General features: G+C 35.3%; 1 protein-coding gene across 4 annotated transcripts in view; it reads left to right on the forward strand.

The window, feature by feature from the left end:
• Window positions 1-27,756, forward strand: part of CACNA2D3 (calcium voltage-gated channel auxiliary subunit alpha2delta 3) — a 463,402-nt gene that overhangs the window by 292,710 nt on the left and 142,936 nt on the right. For all 4 annotated transcript variants that reach the window (XR_012837017.1, XM_075761986.1, XM_075761987.1 and 1 more), the window contains 2 exons: window positions 3,998-4,076; window positions 11,423-11,556. Coding sequence is in view for 3 of the 4 variants with exons in the window: in XM_075761986.1 (XP_075618101.1) it covers window positions 3,998-4,076; window positions 11,423-11,556 (213 nt within the window). In the remaining variant the exon portion in view is untranslated. The remainder of the gene's footprint in view (window positions 1-3,997; window positions 4,077-11,422; window positions 11,557-27,756) is intronic.

The raw sequence follows: 27,756 nt of genomic DNA on the forward strand, positions 1-27,756 counted from the left end.
ACTTATTCAGGTAAGTTTCAATACTAATCATTTATTACCTAATTCATTGCTTTGATCTCTGAAAGCAGAAAATAATATGGCAAGCATTTGTTTTGTAAAATTACTTCTACAGTGAATGCTTAGGCACTCACAAGTGTTTTCCACTGCAAGCTCACTGTGAATTAAGTTTGTGCTGGTGGGTTGAATGAACTGATCAAATGAAACTTCTAGAAGTAGAGCTATGATCAGAGATTTTTGCCAGAGCTGATTTTGAAGATTTGTCTCACTACTCTGAACGGAGTATTAAACAATATTCATAATACCTATTAATGTATCTTTACAGTCAATGTAAAAGAAAAACTTTAATCTATCACTGACATTTTTAACTAAAATACCTTCCTGTGACCTTACAAGTTTATTTTCTTGTGAAGCTATTTATGAATACTAAGTCATTCTATAAAGTAATGAGCAGTATAGAAATGGTATTCTAAAATTATAGTTTATCTTATTACATTTTATAAAAGATTTTATACTTCATGTTGACACTTGATGTAAGCATTATTTATGTAGCACGCACAGTGACAGGTGCATAGAGAACAATACATAACTCATTGGGATACGCAAAGAAAGTAGCCCTTAATAAACTGATAACTCATCTTCAGTGCTAGGTCTCTATAGGTTTTATTTTTATTTTTTCAAGTAATGCTAAATGATTAGCAGTAATTTTTATGATATTTAAAATATTTTCTAGCAAAATTGGAGATACCAAGTAAACTATATGTATAAAATGTACCCAGAGAAAAATCATTAAAATCCTTGCAACAGTATCACAGAGGCAGCCCATTCCTCATGATGATCTATGATACTGATTTGTTGAAATTTTATTTTTTGTGGGTTTAATGCAGTTAGTTTTCTGCCTATGCCCATTATCATGCTTACTGCTCATCCTTTTAGATAAGGCTGGTCTCCTTTTATTAGGAACACAGTGTAGTTTGATTCTTTATAGATTAAAGCAGATCATTAAATATAAATCTCTTGGATGCATTCAGTCTCATCATGGGCTATATTTGAGCATCATTTTCAGGAAGATAAACTGTGACAGTGATTTATGTGGTATTTTGAGGGTATAAATCTCACATCTTTCTCATGTGCTTGGAGAATAAAGATTTTCTTTATTAATGCTTTTCATAGCCATCACCAAAGCATAAAAGTACCATTCTTTTGTTTAATGCTGTGTTCTTAAAAATCTTAGAGTAGGATTATGCATACTATTTGATTCAAACTAATTAACATTAACAACACTACACAGTCAGTGTGTGTACTTTTTAAACAACCTAAATCATGATTGAATCCTATGTACATTTTATGTTTGAAGACTGGGGAAAGTTTTGTGATTGAAATCTGGTTTCTAGGCATGATAATAATGCAAAACAGCATGTATGGCTAGAAACAGGATCTGGCCATTAAGAAAATGGACAAAAGGGCAGTGAGGGACTATAGTATCACAACTGAGAGTAAAGGAAGAAACTTTCAAAGACATTTTAAAACATCTTCTGTGAAAATAAACCCTATGGGAACTTAATATAAAGTTGGTATATTCTACAAATATTTTCTTTTGTCTCACTGTGAGTGAGAAAGTGCTAATTGAAAAAACTATAAGAAATTTAATTCTTTGATTATTTTAAATTGCAAATTAATTAAATTAGAGGCCTTCATAAACTTCTCACATCATGACATTTCTTTCTGTGTAATTAGCTTTCTGTATAATTTAAGCGTGTCTATTTTGTGAATGCGAGACCCAATTAGCAAGTGAATAAAATGTTCTGGAGCATATTTTGTTGTGTACAGCTTTTTAATGATGATAACAGAGTTTCTGTAAAAAAAGTTTGGATAATGATGATTCTGTAAAGTATACTAATAAAAAGATGAAAGGATCTGATGTGGGGTTTAGTTACAATTTTTAGTGTTACAATATGGAGTTAATAATCTTTTTTTTTCTTATACATAATCATAGCACCATGTTTGCAGCTACAAATTGTCAATTTCCCGTCCCAACTTAATCTATTTGTTTTATCTTCAAAATCCACAAAATGTAGAACAAGTTATTTTATTAGAAAATCAGTCAAATTTTAATCTTTTGTATAAAATATTGCTAATTTCATAGAATCATTTAGACTGGAAGGGACCTCTGAAGATCATCTTGTCCAACCCCTGCTCAGAGCAGGTGAAGTTAGATCAGGCAGCTCAGGAACATGTCTGGTCAGATTTTTAATATCTCCCAGGATGCAGATTTTGCAGCATCTCTGGAGAATGTTTTCTAATATTTTATCACCTTCATGATAAAAATGTTTGTCCTTATATCAAATCAGAATTGTTTAGGACCTTCTTCTGACTTTTGTCCCTTGTTGTGTTGTCCTCTTAGAGTCTACCTTCAGGAAGAATCTGTCTTTTCCCTTGTGTTAGTGTCTGACTTGTATGGGCTAATCCAAAACTGAGCTCAGTACTCCAGATGTGGTGTTATAACGGATAGAGGTGAATAATCACCTTGTATTCTTCTTGCTGATATGGCCCAGCATGCACTTGGCCTCTTTTGCCTGGACAAATCATTAGGGAATGGGAAAATGATTGTGGAAGTTTAGGCACATGGAATGAGAGGCATAAGCCTTAGCACAGCAAAGGCTACAGTAGGCAGAATATGGGCTTTAGCTGTAGCTGTCAGGTGCTATTGCCAATTCTTTTACTGAGAGCTTAGACGGATCAAGTGAGGCTCACCGTGCTTCGTCTTACTCAGCTGCATCGGATGGTAAATGAAGAAGGTATGGAACTGTGTGGGATTCTAGATGGAATGTGCTGGGACTAAGGACAGTGATTTCTTTGCTCAGCACACGCACGTTGGTGGTTACAGACCCAACCTGAACAGAGGGACTACGAGTACCATGCAAACTTGTATTAGTGAGGTAGAGGAAGCCCTGGACAACATGCTCCTTTCCTATTCCCTGTTTATCTAGCTAAAACCAACTTAATTATCTTTGCTGTAGTTTCCCATGTATAGAATAATGTGAGAGCAGGAGGTATGAGGTATAAAATGCTGTCATCAGTCTACTGTGAGGACAAATTTGCACCTGTTTTCAAGGCTTGTAAAGTAACGCAACCCTGAACCCACCTGTATTTGATAAGAAAGAACTGAGAAAATGATATAGGAATGAGAAATATTACACTGGAAATTTCCCTTTGCTTTCTAAATGGCAGTTGTGTGAAGCTGCTCAAAACCAGTTTTGGATATAAATACTATAATATGGAACTGTGGAGTCCAGACAAACAAGTGTTATCATTTAGCATCAAGGCCTACCCTGCATCCAACGTTTCCAAAGCATGCCCTTCCTTACTGCCAAGAAATTTTATCTGGGCAGAATTTTAAGGAAAGCAGCAATTTTCTAGGATTTCTGGATGAAGGTGTCTGTGTGCATGCACACGCATAGACCAGCTGCACTGCGTTTTGCACAGATATTTCTGTCTGGGAAATGTGGCAACCCTGCACATGATTCTACTGTTCATCACTTGATAGCACAAGTGCCACCTGTGGGTATGTCTCTCTAAGTTGACAAAGATACTGTCTCATATGAACCTTGAAAACTGAGAGGAATTTGCTTGCCTGGTGTTTCACATCCTTTATCTACAGAAGTATTTGCTAATTAAGTGCCTTTTCCTCCACACCATAGCAATTTTTTCACTTTAACCATTACATTACATTACATAAATGTAACTTGAGTTAAATGTCAGATTTTGAAAACATCCAAAGAGATCAGCCATTCTGTTACATAGAACAAAACCCACATTTTGTCATGAAGACGTTACTGGCAGAGATTTATTTTTTTTTTAAATCTATTGTGCTGTTTTACCAGCAATACTTTCTTAAAAAGGGTCTATCCATATGAATTATACATCTGTATCTGAAGTTCCACTGTATAAGTTTTAAATGCAATATTAATTGACTTGATCTTTTGCATTGTACTTTCAGGTTCGTATTTTTACCTATCTGATTGGAAGAGAAGCTGCTTTTGCTGATAACCTGAAGTGGATGGCCTGTGCGAACAAAGGTTAGTTAACCTTCAAGTGTGAAAGCCTTGTTTTCAAAACCCTATTACTGAGCCTTCCTGCATATCTGACCGTTCTACAGATATGGTGTCACTGACAACTAATCAGAGAGGATGGGTGGTTTTTTTTGCAGAAAAGACTTATTTATCTTGTAACATACAATTTAAAAAGGAAAAAAATTCAAATTAATTTTTTTCTTAAAATGTGTATGAAGCTTTTAAACTATGTGATTTATTTTTTTCAGAGAACAAACTTTAATTTCAAATGTTTGTTCTACTATATCTTTTATTATTCAGTCAGAGGTAGTTTGGTTCCTAAGAACATTGGGTACAAGTGCTGTTAACTTAGGCACAGTATGTAAAACACCAGACATCCTGTCCCTTGAGGAACTGACAGTGTAATTGAAAAAACAGTTTTATATTTCCTAAGGAAGGAGCATTAAAACATGTAAGATGCTTCAGTAAAAGGATATGCTAATATAAGTAGGAATGATTCAGAAAAAAAACCCCAGCCCCCCCTAATTAATCTTCAGGTTTTCCTTTTCCTTTCCTCTTGGAAAAAAAAAAAAAAAAAAAAAAAGTTCTTTTTTTCTGTTGTGCCACATTGCATTATGATGAATTGCATCAGGTGCTATCCATTTAGTCATTATTTCTTTAACTACTGTTATGTCCAGCTGATGGAAATTACTCAGTTTGAAGTCTTGTCTTAATCAGCTAATATTACACCATAATTTAGTTTAAATAATAGTATAAGAATCCTTTGAAGCATCTTTTTGAAGACAATTTAATCAACAAAATCTTTTAGCTTTTTAGCCTAGCTCTACAGATTCATAAAGATCTAAGTACAGCAACTCAGAAATTAGGACCAGGCAATAGAGACTGCCTTAGCAGATCATCTGGTCCACGTCTTCATTATTCCCAGAGGGGGAAAAGTGGTCACCTTTGTCATTCTTCAGCACTACTTTGTTCTTTTCAGAGCCATGTTACTTTGAGTCAGAATCTTACTCATATGAATCAACTAAACAGATTAATGACTTTCTTCTATAATTTTTTTTCTCAGTTTAACATTCGCAATACCTGCTCTCTGATAGCTTACAATGCAAAAATCTTCCACCTCTAATCAGTAATTAAATATTTTTTTTTTATAGCTTTGAAAATAAGTTGGAAACAGCATAAGTCATTATGTCAGACAGTAAGGATTTAGAGCTTTTTATTAGAGTTTTCAGCTACAGTTTGCCCATTTTCTTTTAGTAAAATGAAGGATTACAGCACAACAAATGAGCAGTGTAGTAAAGCTGGTCTAAAGATTGGCTGAATGGCTGGACTGCAGTTTACTACTTGCATGGGTGGGCCAAAGTATGTTGTTGTCACTGAGGGTCAATGACCCTAAAATCAATTTTCCTTGCAGTGATTTTCCCCTTGGAAGCACAATATAGATGAAGGCTGTTTGCAGGGTTTCCAGCTGGCTGGACTGTGGACAGCAGTCCTTTCCTTCAAAATGGGTCACAGGGGAAATTCATACCACCTTGCAAAACTTCTTTAGCTTCTAGATTCTGATGGTGAAACCTCAAAAAACCCCAAGCATGTTTTTCTGTTATATTTTTATGTATAAGTAGGGCATATCTAGAGGGAGTTGGCTTAATGAAGCAAAACACCAAACCATTTTAAATACATTAAAATGTTCAAGAACCCCAGAGTCCCTCTAGAGTGGTTTGTGAAATTTGCAGTGATTTACTCTACTGTATCATAGCAAGTGCACATAATGGTAAGAATAAAGATGTACTAAGATCCTGAAGTGAAGAAAGGTAATAGTTTTCCTAGTGCTTAGCATGCATCTGCTAGAATTTAAAGTAAGCAGGTACTACCTTTCCCTCAGCAGTCACATCCAGCAGAAAGGTGTATATATAAAGATGGGAGTTAATGCAATACTTACTAACAAATCAGCCAGGATTAAACTTTTTTCAGTAGAATTCTCTATTGCATTAGTAATTTGACAGCCTCTGGTTGTGTTTTGGGTTTTTTTCTTTATTTTATTATGGAGCATAACTGTGGTTGGCATATTGTAAAATGGACAAAGGAGAGGATTCATCAGTAGAAAGGAGCAGAGGCTGAGAAGGCAATGTATGGAAAAATGCTTTGCGTATCGGAGGTCTGATAGTGTCTCTCTAACTGCCAGCAGAGGACAGATCAGCCCTGAGGCAAATTGTGCCCCAGCTGTAGCCGTTTATAGACTATTGTATTAGCAGAGGAGAATTGCACACAGGAAGCCCCAGTCACATCCATTCCCAGTATTAGCATGACCCCAGCACCTCCGGCACTGTGGGCTCTTGTGGGGGGTGGCAGGCAGCCAGTTACAGATACTGTTCACCTGCTTGAGAGGCCTCTTAGGTGGGGGGGCAGCAGGGGTATTCTCCATGGGAGTTTTACAGCTGCAGAGAAACAATGAATTACCTCCTTATTCCCTACCCAAAGAGGATTTTTTTAATTCTGATGTTACGTTAGTTGCAAGAATATTGCATCTATTTTGCAGTGTCCAGAAAATGAAAAGTACTGTACTCAAAAAAAAATAAATCCATTGGAGGCATTTTAAAATGTTATGAGTCTAATGATGGACACTTTAGAGAAAAACAAGCCATCCGAAAACATTGCAAGGACTGTGTAATATGGAAAGGCAGCCCACTTGCAGAGCATAGGTGTCTGTCTTTAACCATATTATTATATACATCTCACGCTTGTCATTACCAAATCTTACCCATTTCCTTCATGATTTTTTTCCTGCTGGGGAGGGAAAAAACAAAAGTAGTGCTAACTGTAAGGAGCTCTAAGGCAGGATAATTCACACACCAGGGAGCTGAGAAGCAGGTGTTAGAATGCAAAAATTTAAGCACGGGTTTGCTGCTATGGCTTACGTGGCCTCAGCAGCTGTGCTCAAGAACTTCAGAACATGTTTTTATCTAAAGGTTAAACCTTGGTATAGGAAGAGTAAGGTTTTTAAATCCATGAGGTACCTCTGATCTCTAGATAAGAGAGAAATTTAACAGTGTAGGAAGCTAGGTCTTGTGAGGTTTGGCATTTGTTACACATAGCTACAAACACATGAATCATCAGAAAGTCTAAACATACAGTGAAAATTAACTAAGAGAATGTTACCTAATGCTGCCCTTAGCTACAATATAGTAACTTTTGGTAGAGTTTTCCCATTTGGAGAAGATCAAAAAATAAGTATTAGAACAAGCATTAAAAATATGGGAAATATCATTCACGTAGCTTTTGCAATTCCTTTTACTTTCTTCTAAAGAAAGCTAAAACATAAGGAAAACAAATTTTGTAGAAACAAAATTCATAGATGAACCATAAATTCATAGAAGATAGGTAATTGTCCATATTACATGAGTTAAGCAAACTATAAATCATTGTAGATTTTTCTAATGTGAGCTACAGAAGCACAAACCTTATTTATAAGGAAATTAAACAGACAAAATCTTCAATGCAGGAAAGGAACTCTTCCCAGAAATTACAAATGAAACCCAGCCCTGACATCACTTTATGAAAACTCTAGAGACAATCCATATGGTTGTGTTTTATGACACCATCTTCATCTAAGTCTTGTCTTTTATATATCTTTAGCAGCATCTTTTACATTTCACTAAACTCGGTTATTTGAAGCAACCTGATTAAAAGGAATAAAGTCTCTAACACACTCTTTCTTTCAACTTTTCAACCGTTGCAGCCTGATATATGAATGAATCTGTGAAACACAGATATGATTAAAAAATAGGATTTTTTTCACACTAATCTCTTTTTCTTCCACTTGCTAACCTTGACTACTTTAGCTATCATACTCACTGGGCAAGGAGCACTGCATGGCTAGCCTGCAACTACATGCATGCCACTATACATGTGCTGATTTACCATCTGGCTCCTTCCGAATAGGATGCTCAATGTCACTTCTGTCAGTCTTGGGTTAGTGATAAATGTTCAATTGTCTTTGAGACCTTTATTTCTTTGCTAAGTTTATATGAAATTAATTCAGACTTACTCACTATCTCTTTTGTCTTAGGAAATTAGGCTAAAACTGTTTTCTCTATTGTGTAGTTTAGAGATATGGTTTGCAAGTACTACAACAAGAAATTAATACTTTGTCTATAGCACGCTGCCTGGAGAGTTCTGTGTAAGTTGCGATACGACAGCATGCATTCTCAGAAATACTACAAAGAGAAACACCTAATGTAATACACATCCAGGTGAAGAACAGTTACAAATAAGTGCTCAAGTAGGTATGTCTGCTTATGTTGGCTGCACCTGGTCCAGATGGATCTCTTCTAAATGAAGGAAAAGAAAAAAAATTCAGCATTATCAGTGTCTTGTAACATGTATAAACCTGTATGGCACAACACTGAGGTGTTTCAGATTGGGTTCTGTTTTCTGTTTCTTTTTTTTCCCTTTTTTTTTTTTTTTCTTGAGTAATCTTGCTAAATTTTTTCACTTGAAAAACTGACATAAAAGCATTTCAGGAGGCAATCAGATTGCACGCTCATTTTAAAGCAAAGTATTCTTTATCTCAAAGGTAATTTATAGGCTGTGATTAAAGAATATTCCAGGCATAGACATCCAGGAGCTTCTTAAATGAGTGTTTAAATGAGTCTTTAAGGTTTTGATTTTAATGAAGTATGACATTAAAAAGTGTTAACTAATTGTGATTTTAACCTGTATGGGTAAGGAAATACTGCTTGATTAAAAAAGACCTTTCCATCACCTTAGATACAACACGAATTTTTTTCAAGTAGTTAATCTACTCTCACTTTTCAGGCATTATTTAATATGCTTATATATATGTAAAGTGCTTATGTGCAGATGTTGTCCTGTTGCTCCCTGTACACTACTCAGTGCAAGCAGATCTCTGCTCCAAGTGTAATTTTGCACACTGTTGTAAAAGAAGTGCAAGTACTGGCATAACATGCGCTGCAAAGTACATGAGCTCAACAAAACAAATAGTATTGGAGTGGTGATGTACGATTGCATAGAAAACACTGAAACAAAACAGTGACTAAGTCTGCTTTTTAAGGACAACTAAAAATTGTCCATGGGGACAACTAAAAGTATGTGTTTGGGAAAAGGAGAGATAAACGTACATGGAGATCCCCTGTTTTAAATCTCCTACAGAGAAATGAGCAGAGTTTGTGTACTCTTTCCTTTTAGTATTTTATTCCACACTTCTAGCCATTGTATACTAGTGTAAGACGGAGGAAGAAAGGCAAAAGGCTCATTAGTCTATTTGTGCTTCTGTTCAGTCTTTCTGTATTTCTGAGCGACCTGTGCTTTTGAGTATGTAACTTGAAATGTGATCAGTGCTGAATTTGGTCTCTGAATATTGGTTCTCTTTTAAGCTTTCTGAAATGAGACATACCAAAATTCAGGCACTCTGAACTGCTTTAGGAAAATGTATGTCATCACCTGTAAAATGAGTGATCCACACAGTTCTGAAGTGTGTTGAATCCTTGATTTAAAAACAGTATAAATCACAGTGTGTGTATATATACATACATACATTTATGAGGATCTCTATGTGAATAGCTCATATTGGAAAACAATAATATTTTTACTATGTATTGACGTTTACTCCAAAGTAAAAGGACCGGATAGTGAAGTGTCCCTAATTACTCCCTAATTAGGGAGAAACCCATACTTTGACTTGGGAGATTCAGCAGTCCCAAAATTGGAGCAGGCAGCACTTCAGAAACAGTAATGTACACATTGCTTTTTCCCACAAGTGTTCTAAGCCAATAATTCATGAAAGTACACTATAATTTTCTTTTTTTCCCACTATATACATGGAATTCTGCTTTGTCAAGTACAGACTTCCTAATTAAACTTATGTCAATCATTTTACTCTATGGCTGAAAAAGCTTTCAGAACCTTAGACAAAAAAATAGCTCTGTTTTGAAGTAAGAGTCAGATCGTGGTAGTATATGTAGTTGTCAGTTAACATCCTCACAGAATACTGGACTTAATAGAAAAAAAAAAATCAAAGAAATAAAATTCCTTAAGCAGAATATTGAATATTGGAACAGTATAAATACTATACTATGAATATGAACACTATACTATGAATATTTGAGATCATAGTATAATCAAATTAGTTTTGCAAAAAACCCCACCACCTCTGCTTTTTCTTAAGTTGAAAATATGCATTAAGCTACTACTATGACTCATTTCATTTTAAAGATGTCCTATACATTCTGTTCTTACCTGTGTCTTAATTCATACATAGAGGAAACGTATGTAGAAACATCAATTTTGTACTGCATGAATTATTGGCAGGTGTATTGAATCGGAAACTTCTAACATTCAGACTACAGAGCACCCTTGCAGTCTTGCCAAAATTTACCCTGTCTACAATGAACATAGCTCAGAAGTTCTTAGCAGCTGCCATGTTTACTGCTGAAGCTTGGTATTCCAGGTCCACAAAACTCATGATCTTGTCAAAAGACTAAAATTGTAGCAAGGCCTCTTTCATGAAAATTCCATATTGGTCTTTTCTCATTAAAGAAAATGAAAGTATATGAAGGGGAAGTGATGCATTTAAATAAGGCCTGATGAAACGATAGCCTTGCAAGTTGTCAGTCCTTCGTCACCCTTGTGTGATGTGGGCTCCAGATGCCAAGTTTGTGATGTAGAAAGATACTTGACATCTAAGCACTGAAAAGGAAGTGGTGACAGCTCAGATAGCTGTGGCCTCTGCTGTTCTCAATGCTGTCAGGTTGTAGGAGATGTTTTAAAGGATTAAGAGAGCTGTGATTACTAAGCCAAGCAATTCTAGTTGTAGTCTACATTTTCTGTGATCTGCCATTTGTAAATACCATATCGCTATTAACTGATGTTTAATCACATTCTATCATGTTGAGCATTTTAGAGCATGTGCAACTACTGGTTTTTTTACTGTGGTTCTAATCTGTAACGTTTCTTGAAACTGGACAAACTGGATGAGACATTGTTGGACAAAGTTAATACCAGTTCTAACTTTTAAAGTATGCATCATTTATAAAACAAACACAAACTTCTTTACCATTAAACAATAAAAGTTTTCTGGAAGTAGAGTTTAGTGCAGTGGTTCATAGCAACATCGGGAACCCAGTCCTTCAAAATTGGCCAAAGTTTTCACAGACTTCTGTTTACACCAATTATTGCTGTTTGAGGCTGCTGCTTATGAAATGTTCCTTTTTTGCATTTCTTCTTTGGAAATAAGCAAGCAGAAAACATGACAGACATAAACCACATGATACTCCAAGTTGCAATCTTCTTTAATTTGTTCTGTCTGGTTTATAACTTTGAAATGTGTGTTTTCACAGGGTTTTTTACTCAGATCTCTACCTTAGCTGATGTTCAAGAGAATGTCATGGAATATCTCCATGTTCTTAGCCGACCAAAGGTTATTGACCAAGAGCACGATGTAGTATGGACTGAAGCATATATTGACAGCACTGTAAGTCTGTATGATAAAATGTTTAATATAGGCTTATTGCATATAATGAGGAATTAGGAGTAAAACTGTTGTGTTAGAAACACTAGTTGTGCATCTAATTTCTGTTGCTGGAATGTGCCAATTCAGTATAAGAATCAGGACTTGATATCTTTATGTTACAAGTAAATAATCCAAGATTACTGAACTTTAGCAGATATTTATACATTGTAAATTACATAGAAAATAATGAAACAAACATGAGTAACAGCACAATTTTAAAATTTATGACCTTCAAATTTACATTTCTTTTATAAATCAAAAATGGAGATTGAACAGAAATTGAATAGCTTGATAACCATTTTTTCTATATGTTTAAAACGTGCCAATTAATATGTCAGTATAAAAGCATAGACTGATAAGAATCAATATTTTCAGTATATAAAGGTGGGTCAACATCTAGGGGACAACTGTGATGTCTTGGGGAGCAATAATGAGAGGATTCTGCCTTTTAAAGTGGATCAAATGGGTGATATGCGAACAAAATTGTCATAAATGTCCAATTTTAATTTTACATCCTTGTAAACATCAGATTTGAAGCAGAAATTTCTGTTATGCAGTGACTGAGCACTCATGATACTTCCTTGTCATTTGTGGTAAATCATCAGATTTGCAGGTAGAAGTTGTTCATTTTCATGGGTTGGTCTCAAATAGTGTTTTATCTATGGTCCCAAATAGCTTTTTATCTATTTTCTTTTTCTTATTATGGTTCTTTTGATCCAATTAAAATATTTTCATTTGTATATTATCTGTAGAATAAGAGTTTGTAGCAAGTATCTGTCACTTAATACAAGTGATGCCAAGTATTCAATATAATGAATAGAAGATCACAGATGACTAGTGGCAAAGCTGTTTCTTTCTTTTTTTTTTTTTTTTTAAACTTTTATGTTCATGAAGATGGGGCAAGGTGGGAGAATCTCATCAGCTTAACTTTGATATTTGGGTGTTTTGTTTTTGTTTTGTTGGTTTGGTTTTTTTTTTTTTTTTTTTTTTTTATTTTGAGTATGTCATGCTTGTAGAAGGTTTAGTTTTAAATTAATACTTTAGAAAAAAACCCACCCTGGGAATAGAGTTTTGCTTCATTTTCACCTTTGCTCAAGTGTTTTCTGTTCTTCAGTGGTAGCCATGGGTAATGCAAACTAAATACTAAAACTGCAGTTATGAAGGAGAAACAAAAATTTGCTTGGAAATATTGCTTTGGAGGGAATTTACTTATCTCTTTTCAAAATATTTCCTTTTTCAAAAGAACATATTAATCCAGTCTCCCCTTTTGTTCTCTTTCTTTTATTGAAACATAAGCATGAGATGAACAGAAACTAGCTGTTATTGCTGTCCCTTCAGGGCATCCCATGAAATGGGGAGATGACTAGGAAAACCTAGTTTTATTAATTTCTTGCTTTTATATGCTTGAAGTAATCAGTGTGTGTATATGTTGAAGAGAGTTTGTGTATTTACTAGAGAGAGTAGCAGGAAGAAATCCATATAAGTGGTGTTTTAGTGCAACTGGCCTTCTTGTCCTTTTCCTATGAATCCTGCATTAAAAGTGTTGCAAACAAAATCTTCCTCAACACCGAGTCCTCCCCTTTACCTACCAACAAAGTACAAAATGCTGTTTCAGAATTAATTTTACACTTTACTCTCTCTTTCATCTGTTAATCTGTATGTCTCTGATCATTGCAGAGAGAAAAGTATTCAGAAAAGTTAGTTTAACTTTCAGTGATTCTCCTGTAGGTTATGGAAAGGCTAAGGAAAATGAACAACTTAATGTTGTGTGAAATACTAAGTGAATACAGCAGGGGTGAGTAAATGCAAGTGAATTTAAGAACACTAGAGGGAGTGTAAAGAAGGAATCTTGAGAAAACAGGCAAATAAAATACAATGGAGCTGTTGCATTCTTGAATAAAGAAACCTTTTACATCCAAACAAAAGCTGTTTTACTGCAATCAAAATAAAATACTTCCAGTTTCTTCTCTTTCTCTTCTTTTCTCATTCTTTTGACTAAGGCTGATTAATGTCACTATACACACTTATCTATGTATGTGTATATATATACACATCTATATACACACACTCATATACATACTCACATGTACACACATATTTTTAAGTGTCTGAAAACTCCACTCAGGACCCTACTGGGTTGGATGCTGTAAGAAAAGATTTAAAAATAGAATACTGTGATCTGCTTAGTTGCAAGCTACCTTTCTCCTCCCTCTTCCATCTTCCTCCCTTCAAAAAAACTCACAGACAAAGGAACAGGATAAATTAGTGTAGTCACATACAAAACTCTGGAAATAGCAATGAAAGGAACATTGTAACAAACCATATGTGCTTCTGTCTCAGCTAAAGCTGCCTGAGTGTTATTTTCAGAGACGGATTCCCTGGCCATCTTTAATGTCTTGGCATTAGAAGTGCCACCTAAATAATCTTCTCCATCCCGTAACTCGTTGATTTTCACAGACAGTTTGTGTCCTAGCTCCTCTGTGCCTGCTGCTTGGACCTTGCCAGGTTAAAAACAGTATATTTCCGGACAGCTTAAATGTTCTTATCATCCAGCTGTGTCAGAACAGGCAGGACTAGATTCTCAGGGCTAGATATACATGGTTGTAATCAGTGTCACTGTGCCCTAACAGCATGGAGCATGCTTTCCCATTCCCTTCTCACCAAATATCAGAGCTAATTGGCCAGCTGTGCTGTTTCTGAGCAAGTAACATTAGGCTGGAACATACTAGGATCCAGACAGAAAGAAGCTGGACTGGAATAGTCTTAGGATACAAAACATTTCCCCTGATGCCCCAGCCTGTTTTCATCCAATATTTGTCCAGGACAAAGTCATCTGTGAAAGCCCGAAGTCAGGTCATTTAAGTGTTTGATACCATTTAGGAATATTCCCAAAAGAATTTTGCTACTAAAACAAGGCATCTAATTCCTGCATCTGTTCACCTTTCCTGTAAGAGGATGTCTGCAAAATGTTCGTACAGCTACTTCTTCAGCCTAGCTTTGACAGTCTGAGGTGCTTCATTTACTGTTAGAAAAGAGTATGGCATTTATAGAACTGAAAATCCCTGGCAAGATATCATATGCAGAAAATGTATGGAGGAACCTGTGTGTATGTCAGGTCTGTGTTGCCTTTGACACTGTCAGGATCAAACCTCTGATAGTTGAAGGAATTATAAACCAACTGAGACTAGGCCTCTCTGGGTGACTCCTTGCTTCGCAGGCAGTTGCAGGCTTCTTTTTTTCTGCTTCCAGACTTTGTTCTCTGCCCGGTGTCTCCTGCCTTTTTGAAGAGGTAACCAGCCAGCTCCTAGGGTCAGTTTTAGTTACCTTCTATCAGAAATTTCTTTGTGTTTCTTCCCTTACACCCAGGATTTTGTGTTGGAAACATTATTATCAGTGACTCAAAGCCTCATTTCTTTCAAAAAAAGGTTTTTTGACATAGGACTCATGTACTCTTAAGAGGTGACACTGACTCTCAGAGAAACAACAGATTTCTGAAATAATTTGAACTTAAGTCTGTGGAGAACTGGGCTGAGTCCTCACTGTACTTGGTTTAGTCATTCACTTGAGAAATAGTCTTTACAGGCTTATCCTGGGCTAATTCTAAAGTCAGCTTCACAGTAGTTGGAGAGCTTGTTCTGTAATTGTCAGCACTTAAGCTACTAGCCTATACCTTTAGGCTAAAATGTTGGAATTGAAGTGTGTGATATATGCCAGCCAGTGTCTAGTCTTCTGGTTCAGAGTCCTCTGATCCCAAATTCCACACCTTTCCCTAGACTTGGTCTCCTTTCCAGTTGTACTTCTCTAGTTGGCAGTTTGATACAGGCTAGAAGTGAGTAAGCTTTATTGGATCTGTGCAATTCTATGGGAAAGGGTGTTTGGGGTGTCAAGAGTGAGGGGACAGGCAGATGATTCTTGATTGTGGAGTCTGATATAAGAGACTGTCTTGCTACACATTCCTGTGCAGCTGTACGGCCTAGAAGTACTGTAAGGGCTAGCTTGGAGGGTTGCAGATGGGACACATGTACAGTGGGCCCTAGACGGTGAGGTCTGGATAGCATTCCAACAGACCAGTCTCAACATAGCTTTTCTGCCTCAAAAGTAGGTCACATTTGGATCGCACATCACTACTTCAGCATCACTAAAGCCTACAAATACATAGTGCTTCAGAAAATAAAATACCTTAATGGGTGCTTAAAAACAGAGTTGGACTTCTAGTTGAAAGCTTCCAAAGGTACTCTTTCCTGAGTAGAAAGAATTCTAAAAGTACGAAAGTATTACAAGGAGGGAACAATTTTAAAGTGGTTGATGACTTCTTTTAAGCATATGTGCATCTATAGCAAGCCAATACAAGTGAATATATTGGGGGGGGGGGAAATTGCCTGTGTATCAGAATATTCACGTGAAGTAATGCATAGAGGTAGTCTCTTGGGATTATGGGTAATCATCTATAAAGCACAGAAGCCCTTAACTCATTCTTATGGTAACATCTGGAATGTGGAGAAACATTACTTTTTGCTGCAGGAAATAAAAAAAGACTGGACTGGCCCCTGAGTTCCCACTGTTTAAAAGCTTGTGATTGAAAATTTGTTTATTGGGGCATATAATTTGACCTACTTGGACCTTTTTTGGCTCTTCTGGCGAAATTTGTTTCTCATAAGTGTACCTGAATATATTCTCTGGATCTAATGCACTGTTGAGTTCATCTCCTCCAGGCTATTAGTTTCAAGCTGTGAGCAGATTCAGGCATACGTTACCATGTTGGCTGTGTTCAGTTTCCAACAGGAGCATTCCTTTGTATAAAAAGCAAATTTTTATTTCATTTAATATTTTGAGATGACTGTCTGGTTCTTCAGAATTGAAGAGTTCATTTAAAAAAAAAAAAAAGTGTTCTGAATCGTTACAGGTTATGATTCCCTATAATATGAATAGTGAGTGGTTTTTACTCTTTATACTTTTCTTCAGTGTTGAAGTACTGTATGTTGATTCTTCATTTGCATTATCTGCACCTTCTCATAGATATATATTAAATTATGGGTTTTAGTTCAATTCTACAATTGCTGGTAAAAAAAGTAATTTTTTATATATATCTCTCTCTCCCTCTTTTCTTTCTTGTTTTGAAGCAGGGATTTTTTGGAAATATTTTCTGACCAAGAGGCTGATACCATGCTAGTAAGGCAACCTGTCCAAGAACCTTATTTCCCTTTATGGGGGCAGTAAATTGAGGTAGCTCCACTGAGCTAAAGCCTAGACTAAGTATTTCTGAAATGCTTACGATGGATGTTAACAATTTTATTATCACATATATGATCAAACAATTTCAATTTATTAATCCTTAAAAAAAATAAACCAAGTACTTGGTAGGCATACTTTTTACTCTGGTTCAGGTTCTTTGCAGAAATTCAGTAGGAAGAATAGGAAGCTCATGCTTCTCAGATAGCATTCACATCAGAATCCAAATGTTTTAAGTATGGAAATTTAGATTCCGGGATACAGTTCTTTGTCAAAGGATGAATTCTGAAGCAAGTGAAGCTATATACATCAAGTCCTGTGTATAATGTACAGAGATATAATAAAAAGTCGTATAGACTGAAAGCTATTATACTGGCATTTTTATATCCAAGAATTTCCGGTGAGGTATAAAAATGCTATTTAGTGCTTCTTCCATAAACACAGTTTTCTTTGTGTTCAATGCACACAAGAGCTTTTATGAAGTAAAAAAAAAATTAAATACTACCCCGTTTCCACTAGCTTCTATTCCCAGAGATATCTTCAAATACTTTTGGTGGCACAAGTTAATTGTGCTATTACAATAAGTGGGTGTAATTAGCATTTTTATCTCAGTAAAAGGTTCCCTGGGCCTCTATTTCAAAACTAACTTCTAGATTGTAGTACTGGTATGCATTAAAATGCTTCAAAGTGTTCAGAATGCTCATGTATGTCTGCAGCAAGTAAATATTGGTAATCACTGCAGAACTGAATGTCAGGAAATGTCATTAATCAGCAGCTGTGAAAAGAAAATTTATACACAGGCAGTATTTTTTTTTTAAATGTTTTAAAATCTAGAAATCTGTGTTGCTTTTTTCCCCAATTCCACTTTGGACTTGGTTACATGCTCTAACCCTCCCCTTGTGGCCAGCATCTTTTAATCTCTAATAATTTACAGCTCTTTATCAGAGAATGTCATCACCACTGACTGACTCTGAGGTTCCCGTGAGGATTTCCTTTTCTTGTTTTGACATTTGAGTGAATTGGGCTAGGGAAGGAAAATACCATGCATGGATATCAGACCTTCCATCAGGTAGGTTTGTTCTTAAAATAAAGTTCTTCAAGTTCTGCTTTGTCTCCTACAGATCTGCAGTGGTCTTTTGAAGACTGATATGGGAAAAAAAGTAGAAAGTAGCCCAGGGAATGCCTTCTTATCAGTGCTTCAGTCTTGATTAATTTTCCTGGAAGCATACAACAGCTCTGACCATTTCATCTTTTTTGAAGCTTCTATAAGAGCATGATTGCAGTTTGAAGTTGCAGACCATCTGGTCCAGCAATTATGGTCTGCTGTATTTGCACTGGGATCTTATAGATCTGGGACAATGCTTGAAACATTAACAGTTGTGATCAATGCAGCTAGAAACATTAACAGTGGTGATCAATGCAGCCTACGGTACACACAATAAAAAAGGATTATACACATATTTATATGTAGGTGCAACATCCCTTTATGCTCATGATTAGTGGGCTGGCTGTGGAAATCTTCATTGACAGTCCAATAGAAAAAACCTTTGAGCCATGACTGTTATGAGTTCTGTGGCCCAAAATTTTCAGTTACCATAATTAAATATTCTTGTTTTCTCCTGAACAGTTCTAATCTGTTTGTTTTACTGCTGGATCTAGAATAAATGAGTTACCATTAGCAACATTAACTGTTTCAAATTCAGAAAGATCTGTGTCAACTGTCAAAACATAATGAGTGCTCAAGATAGTAAATGCATATACCTCTCAACTGAATAGAATTAATGCACTCTCATTATCTTTCAGATGCGGCTCAAAATAACAATGGATGTTGCTCTTTTTTGTTAGAAAATGCACATCTGATTTACTTATGTTAGGCAGCAGGGTGCTAATCAGTGCAAGGAATGCTGTGCCACTTAAATTTGAGCTTAGAGCCCTTGCTCACACACCAGTACAGGAGTCGTGGTGCAGTGTGTCCCAATAAAACACACAAATTGAGACCCCTGAAATGAAAACTGCGATGTGCAAAGGAAACATAAAGTCCATAATGACCTAGTGGGAATATGGATACTTTAAATAAAAATGATTTGTGCATTGTGCCATGCATACATAGCATATACAAATAAGGACATGCACAAGCATATATAGCACCTATGCACATATATGTATGTATATGTGTACCTTTCAGCTTTTGAAGTAAATTACTTTGATAAATTACATGTTTGCTTTACTCCATTGCTAGTGCTGGAACTTACGCTGTTAGGGCAGTTTTCAGTGACTGCATTAAGCAAAGACTATTACTACAGAGAGCTAAATGCTAGTTGTCAAAGTCACTAGAAAAAAATGTTGTAAGGAAATAGCAATATTTATTTTAATGAATTAACACTTTTCATGTGTATCGCTGTATATGGTATTTACACTATAAAATGCTATATGCGATACATCAAAAAGATGTTTAAAACATCAAAAACAAAAACAAAAGTCCTGCACTTAAAGAGGAACATAAAATTTCCTGCTGGGGATGTGGAACATGGAATGCCATCTGTATTATATGGCACTGAGAAAACTGATTATGTTTGGACCTCTATTTCATAGCAGATGGGTTCATTAAATTTAATAGCCTCCAGAGCCTTTAGAAACAGTGTTAAAAACATGTGGAACATGCTGAGACACTTCACTTCTCGCCCCACAGTCATTATAACTCTGGCACAGACTATAAATATTACAGTACTTTATTTCCATTGAAACGGATTACTATTATAATTATTTTTCCTAGTGTACATTTACATGAGAAATGCAGAATGCAAATTGTACTTTTTCAAACTTCGAGTTATGCAGTTGATTTCTTTAAATGCATTTTACAGTTCTTTGCACTTGGAGGCTTTGATATAGAACTTATTTTTATCTTCTTCCTGCGACATCAGCAAGCAGCTGTAATGCCACAGCAAAGCTAGGTTCTTAAGTAGCTCTGCTCCCAGTGTGGTGCAAATAAGACAAGCATTATGTTAAACCATAGAAGGGAAATCAGAGCAGTGTTACATCTTGGCTTTTAGCTATATATTGATTCTCCTTTCTAGGGAGAATGATAGGGTAACTACAGTTTGACCTTGGTCTCTGTTCATCTTTCATCACTGGAGCACAGAGAGATTAAACATCTAATTTCAAATTAGAGTAGTTCCTGCAGAAACATTGCTTTAAACAGAGTAAAAACTCAGCTTTTTCTGAAATATTTTCAGAATTTGATCGCTAAAGGAGTATTTTAGTGCTATTTACTTTTTAATTTTAAGTGATGCTTCAAATGAGAACCAGGAAGTTTTACCATGTTTTAGTACTTTGACATCTGTCTAACATTCTTCCATATCTTCATTTACATGTTCTGATGTTTAAACTAAATTAATTTTTTACAAATTTTGTCATATTTGATCACGATTTTTTTTAAAAATCCAGTTTCCAATAACTGTATCAGCTTGTTCTCATATGATATAATTCTCAGTAATGCTCTTCTTTTTTCACTTCCTTTCCTACAAAATTCTGTGACTATCCATACTACCTTTTACTGTTTTCTAAGATCACTCTTGTCTTTAGGTTGTACTGACCATTTTAATGTGGATTTTCCACTTCATATCACTGACTTCAACTCCAATTTTGTCACTGGCCATTGCTGATATTATCAGGATGTGCAAATTTTAATAAACCACTAAAGTCCTACTACAGTAGATGATATATGATGACAGGATTAAATAATGATACCTTCCTCATATAATTTACATTCAAAGTAATAGGTAAGAATCACTAGTTTCTTAGGAAGGACAGAGAGTATAAGGACACAGTAAGACAGTATAGGTCAAAGCAATAAGCAATAATTAGGCTGTGAGATCTCAAGTATGAAGGGCAGTATGTGAAAACATGCACAAATGCATGTTCAAGTCTTTCAAATTGTAGTGTCCACTTCTACAGGGTTCCCATATGAGTGTGCTTTGTCCACATCTTAAGAATCATGGAGTCTTTCTTTGTGTTTCGTTAAACTTAATTTCCTGGGAGTATTTGGGCAATCCAGTATTTACAAGTTTAATAATGCTTCAAAGTGGTTATATTCACAAAACACATTCTGTGATGAAATTTTGGAAATCAGAAAATTCACAAAGGTTGGAATGTTAAAGGAACACGTTTTGCTGTTTTGAGAGCTGTCAAGCTCACTGATCTTACGTTAGGACTTTGTTGTGAATTGTTAAGCTTTTCTTTGCTGCTTTTGCTGTAAACATGGTGTGTCTTGTGACACGATTGTGTTGTACCAAATTAGTTTCTTCTTATATGGAAACTGTCCGGATGTATATGAAAAAGAATCCACAGAATTACAAATTCTGTAGGTTTTGCCTGCTGGATGTTCTCCCACCAGTTACTATATACAAATTACAGAGAATTGCTCTGCTGTTGAATTTGATTAACAGACATATTCATGCCAAAAGGGTATTGGTCTCATTTGCAGACACCTGCACACTAGAGATAGAGCAGCTTGGGACCATTTCCAGCTGCAGTCTGCCAATGACATACAGTGCCTTTAGGTGAGGGGACAGAATATACTTTTCATTTCTAGCTTGTTTCACAGGGAAATTTCTGGTTTTGTTGTGACATAGAAATAAAATCAAAATAAGGAGAGAATTTTTTTCTAGAACTCTCTATGCTATGGTGAATCCAGCATTTAGGAGGATACGTCTATTCTTAGTGAAAATAACTAAAGACATTCACAGCTGATAACTGTTTGTCTCTCTTTGATCTTATTGCCTCCATTCTGTGTGAAATTGAGTTAATTATAAGGAAATTATAGCTATTTTGTCAGATATATTTTTCTCTCTGTTTTTGTCTTTAGTTTTCACATAACAGATTTTTTAGGGTAAATGATAATACAGGAAAACTATGAATTTAGTAAAATGTACTAAATCCCATCCTTTGATCTCAGATATCTCATATGGAAGAAAGAGGGCAGTGAGGATGAAATACACTTTATCTGCACTGCTGGAGTAAAACTCTGAAATAATAAGAAAGACTTAGGAAATTATTAGTGCCATTCGAGCTTTGCTGCAGTGGCAGAATTCAGTGCAAAAAGGAAAAGAAGAAGCGAGAATAAAATGAAATAATATTCTCTTTTATGTATTGTTCTGCAGATACTGAAGTTGTTATTTAGAGCTCTCCTTTTTGTGTAATCAGGAGATTTCACACAGAACGCAGTCATGCACACAATACGATATACACATTAAAGTTAATGTTTATCACAGTCATTATGACTAATATTTACTTTGAAGTTAGTAATTTCTGGAGAAATTATTCTACTTTATTCTACAAGGAATAATAGGAAGTTTCTTACTGACATTATTGCTGCTTGACAGCAAGGTATTTGATCTTTGTCCACACCCACCGTATTTTGTCAGATCAGATCTTTCCAAGCAAGCATTTCCCTTAATGATTAGTTGAAAGAGGATCTAACCAGTTGGTAAATGCCTGATGTTCAGCCACATGAGTATCAGCAGGAGAAAGCTTAGAAGACTTACAAGTGTTTTTTCTGCTATTCATATTAATTTTTTGGGGGAAAATGTTAACACCCTAAATAATATTTTACATTGCCTAGTTCGAGGTAAACCATTAAAATCCTTAAGTACTCTATATGAAGGGCCATTCCATTTTATTTTTTTTTACAATAGCATTTATTTAATGGCACATAAGTACTACAACAGAATATGCATTAGAAATATCCTAATGCAAGGAACAATACAGCTTAGAGCTTTCTATTGTCTGTTGTAGTCAATAACCTCTGTATAATAATCAAGGCCTCAGTTTTCAATATGGTTAGGTTTGTTCCAGAAAACTGTCAAAAAAAAAAAAAGTAAACTACCTAAGTCAGCTAAAGTCAGCTATATGCTTGTGTTCCATATGGGTTATATTTGTTGATTATTCTTCTTTAATTTACTCTGCAGTAAATCAGTAGTATCTCCATTTACGTACCTGGAGCTACAGTGATGTAAATCAGAAGACCTTCGCTGTATTAAATCTCAGTTTAAGGGGCTTGGATTATGCTTCTATTGACTGATGGAACAATTCTAATGTTTTCTTTTTTGGATTAAAGCCTTAAAGCCTCAAAAAAATCAGGAGTTACAGTGAACAGCAAGTTGCCTTTATAAGAAAGAAAAGTTTAATTTTACTTCCCTCCTTCACCTTGTCCTATTTGTGTTACAATTCACTTTAAGAAAGTGGAGATACAGTGAAAGCTGATTTTGAAACTATCAGGGGGTTTTATGTTCACAAAATTTTTGCTGTGTAGCGAACTAGAAGATAATGGGATTTATCACATTTTAGGTCCTAGCATACCTAAAAATGACCTTAGTGTCTGCAAACAGTTCTAGCTCTGAAATAGCTGGAAGAATTTTGGGACCTTCTCTTGTGAGTTCTTATAGTGAAGGAGTGAATTAGGGGTAAAATTTTCTTGACCTGCTGGGTAATGCAATAAGGGGAAAAGAGCAGCAGGTGATGAAAAAATTTGCCTCAGGCCAAAACCATTCCTTGAACTAGATTTGCCAAGCATTGTATTAAATAATGAGAAACTGCATATTTGAAATTAACTAGAAATCTAGAAATGCTCTCAAATTTGTGATCTTCCAACAAAACAGAGTCTTTGCTATTGGCCAACAGGTTAAATTGGCTTTTAGGCAGTTTTGAACTCTCAAGTTGTGCAGAGTAACAACAGAAATCTTCTTCCAAAATAAAAAAGCAAGATAAATGTAGCTCTTTCTACAGAGTGAGTGAATCTTTATAGAGCCTGATGAATTCAGCTTGCAGGGTGAAGAGTCCATAAAATGGTCCATGGCTTTTTCGATAAAGTGTAGCTATAAAATCTTGGTGTAAAACTAGAATGGTGACATACATTAGCTACATACTTATTAGAAGGGTATGAAGACAGAACCTCTTCCTCAAAAAAGAGCTAATGAACAAGAAGCAGCATTAAGTATGTCATTTTATCATTTATAATGGCAGTACCACAGATCTGTGGTACCAACATACCAACAAACTGATATAAAAATATTACAGAAAAGAGAAGGCATGTGTTGTTAGACTAGGAGTTAATCCAACTAACGGATTTCACAATGTTAAATGATGCAGCATTTTCTAAGCTTTTTAAAAAAATTCTTTGTTTTATCACATATTTTAAAAATAATGCTTGTAACAATTAGAGACTTAAACCTACTCTCTGATCTTGTGCATCTCTGTAAGCTAATAAAATCAGTTGCTTTGCTTATGCTTGCAAACCTGAAACACGCGTTTCTAATTTGGAGACACATGATGGCCACCTTGCTACTACAGCATAGTGTTTTAGCATATTGTTAACTTATTTCCAAAATACACATTGGACATTTGATTCTCAAATATTTATACAAAGCCTGGACATAATTTTTTGTGGAGATTTGTTTTCTGGGTTTAGGGAGTATGCCTCCTTCCCTCACAAAGCAAAACAGTATATTTACACATCTATCTGAGCTCAATTCTTGGGTTTCTGACTGTAGCTTTTATGCAGAGTTTTCACACGCAATTTGTTCCATCTTTTTCTTTATGCTTCATCTGAACTTTTGCAGATGTGCCTTAAGATGGATCCATTGGAGTTTTGCACTTTCAAAGGCAAATTAATAAGCAAGAGAAAAGGTGATTCTCTATGAAAAACTGTTTGAAGATTTTCATTTACTAGTTGTGTATAAGCTGCCTTTCCTGCTGCTTTCTAGTGCCCTTGATCTATTATCATCTCTTGGATTTCTTCTTCCCAGTGAATGAAATTGCGCTAAAACTTTTGTGCCTTCTTTCTTCCTTTAAAATGCATCCCCTATTGTTTATCAGCTCAAATAATCTTATGAGCGGATGGTACCTATCTCATGATGCCCTCCAGCATACTGCTCCATTCAGAGCAGTTCTGGGCCATTGGTTACTGACATAGCCTTCAAGGTATTTTGTGCTAGCTAAATACAAAATTTGTCCAAGAGTTTTGCTCATTCAGAAGTGATAAATGGGGGGGGGAAGAATAAAATATAATAATTATCGTGAATGTATATGTTAGGTAACTAACAAAGCAGATTGTTCCCTCTATAAAAACATTCTATATTTTAATTCTAAAAGATAATTGGTTCCAGCAGTTTGAGGCCTGTACTGGTTCCAGTCTTTGCATCAGACTTCTAGAATCAACTAGTTGATTTCAAAATATTTTTGGAGGGACTTGTTTCTAAGCAAGAAAGAGAACGTCCTGTTAATGGCAAGCTCCCCTCCCCCAAACCCAGCCCATTTTTCTTTGCTCTGACATTCCTAGAATCTTTTGCAACAGATTCATGTTCTTACAAGATTAATTTAGTCCTTTAGTTATCAAAAGCAGATAGATTACTTTTATTGTGTATAACAGTCATATTAATGAGTTTCTCAGTGCTGATTTTTTCCCTATGCCTGATTGTTCTGGTCTTATCCTGGCATGCTGACCTTCAGTCATTTGAAGTCAATCCATACTTCCCCTGTTTTTCCCGTGTTTTCGTGTTAAACATTCCACAACAGTTTTACAAGTACCTTGCTTTGTCTTGGTATCAGCCAAAGCTTTCCTTTTTCAATTACAGGCTTACTGTTTTTGTCACAAAATAAAAAAAATCAACAACTGCAACAAAAAGAAGCTTCAATAGAGATAATGAAAAGCAAAATCATATTGAATTAAATATCGTAAACAGTTTCTGTCAGTCCACTGATGTCAGGGCAGGTTTTATACAGAATACAAATATTTTTATTATTAACCCTGTGTCCTTGACACAAAATGATGTATAAATCTTTCAATCGGTCAGGTTTTCCTTCATACTTGTAAATAGTGTCCCCTGCAAATAAGAAAATGTTTACTTCTATGGGAAACTGCTAGACATCAAGTAATTTACAACCTATTTCTCCATTGCATGTTTTGTGGTCACAGTCCAAGCTATATTGATCTTGAAATGATGCTGTTTACATGTAACAGAGTAAATGTCAGCAAAAGATTCTTCTTCCTTATTAAATGCACATTCCAAAAGATTGAACTGAATGCCTGGTATGAATTGGGCTTAATACAACCTTTCAAAGCTAGGTCCTAAAAACCTTTCATCATGGTAGATTCCTTCACTCCTGTTAGGCTGTGAATGCTAACTGCAGCAAAGGAGAGAGGATTCTCAGGTTTCTAAGTTGCAGCCCTAAAATGCATGGATTGATTGTGAGAATACGGGAGAGAGACAGAGGGTAAGGGAATGGAAATAGAGTCTTGCTACACTCTCTTCTGGCAGAGCAGTGCTCTGGACACACAGAAGAAATGGTACTCTATGAAAAAAGATGGAGGAAAGAGTGATTTGGGATAATTCAACTATACACGTTCTTACAGCCATTGCCTTTTTAGAGCGTGTTGGATGATTACAAAATAGGCAATAGAAAAACACATCTGGTTTAGAAGTGCAATCCTATTTAATACCACCAGCGTAACATGCTAAATATCACAAACACAATTAGTAAATCTAAGTTTTAGAAGAAATTCTGGCTTGCTTTACACATTGTCAGTCAAATACACTTTCATCCCTCCTCAGAAAGTGGTTATCTTTAGATGTTGGTCTTACATTGATATGTAGAGCAAGTAAGATTTAATATACAGCAAGATCAAAAACCTACTGAATTCATTGCAAGATTCTCATTGACTCTAATAGATATTGGGTAAGGCTCTTGTTTGGTTTTGCTTTGAGGCCAGTGTGGTTTTTATCATGGGAGAAAGAGGATGTATGTCTAGCTTCTAAGAGGATTTATGATTAAGAAATGGTTTTTTATTTCTAGAAGGACTGTCAAAGAATTTCCTTTTTTTCCAAAAGTGAAAGGGCATTTATGTGAGAATAGATGACTAAATGAATGAGGATGTATATATGCACCTATCTTCTGAGGCTGATTCTTTTTTTCCTCCCTTCCCTCTCTCCTTGTCCTGGTTATTCAGAACAAGTCTTTACAGTACAAAGAACTTGCTTTTGTTTTTTTTCTTTGAAATACAAGTATGATTTTTATTTTTCAGCTCTTGTTTTACTACAATGCAGTTATTTTTCTATTACTAGAACTAAAACAGTATTTTAACATGTTTCTCTTAATTTTGTTACTTTATTTTAAAGTATTTACTATACAATAGAGCAACCCAACAGAACAAATTTTAGAGAAAACTTATTTACAGTCTCACAAAACAGCATTAAATTTCTTTACGTTGAAAAGAAATGTACTATGCACATTTAGTTCTCTTGTTCATGCTGTCCACAGTTGAAGTGCAATTGAACTGGTTGTCTCCATAACTTAAAGAAAGTCACCCTCAAAACATAAACCTTAGTAATCCAACAATCACATAGTCTTAACATTTTGAAAAGACTGCTCTTAATTACTAGCAGCACTCTGATATCTAATACTTATGATCACATTTTCAGAAAATGTTATTTTCAGTGTTTTCTGTTTGAGATAAAAAGACTAAATAACACAGGTTTTAATGTAAATCGTGTCAGTATTACATGATGCCTATCTTACAACCACTAGTTTTATTCGGAGTTGTCTATATTTAGAAAAATATTCCATGTATTAATGTCTGTAGAGTTTTTAACTATGTAACAGATAAGAGAATAGTTATATCAATAATTTCTATAGGGAAATCTAAATGTAGTAATGCTTATACATGATATATGGTTGCATGTATAAACTGAATTAACCATGGGCATCTATTTTGCACTAACAAGTTTTTCTTTATTGTTGTAATTATGAAAATAGAACTCACTCCTTTTAAGCACGAGGCCAAAATTTTGTTCATGATGTGTGGAATGTTCATGGAGTGTCTGATTTCATGAATCAGTTCTGCTCTTTAGTCATGCGGCTTATGTGTAAAATTAGCAT

Source organism: Balearica regulorum, chromosome 10 (genome assembly GCF_011004875.1).
Source record: "Balearica regulorum gibbericeps isolate bBalReg1 chromosome 10, bBalReg1.pri, whole genome shotgun sequence".
Lineage (NCBI taxonomy): Eukaryota > Metazoa > Chordata > Aves > Gruiformes > Gruidae > Balearica > Balearica regulorum.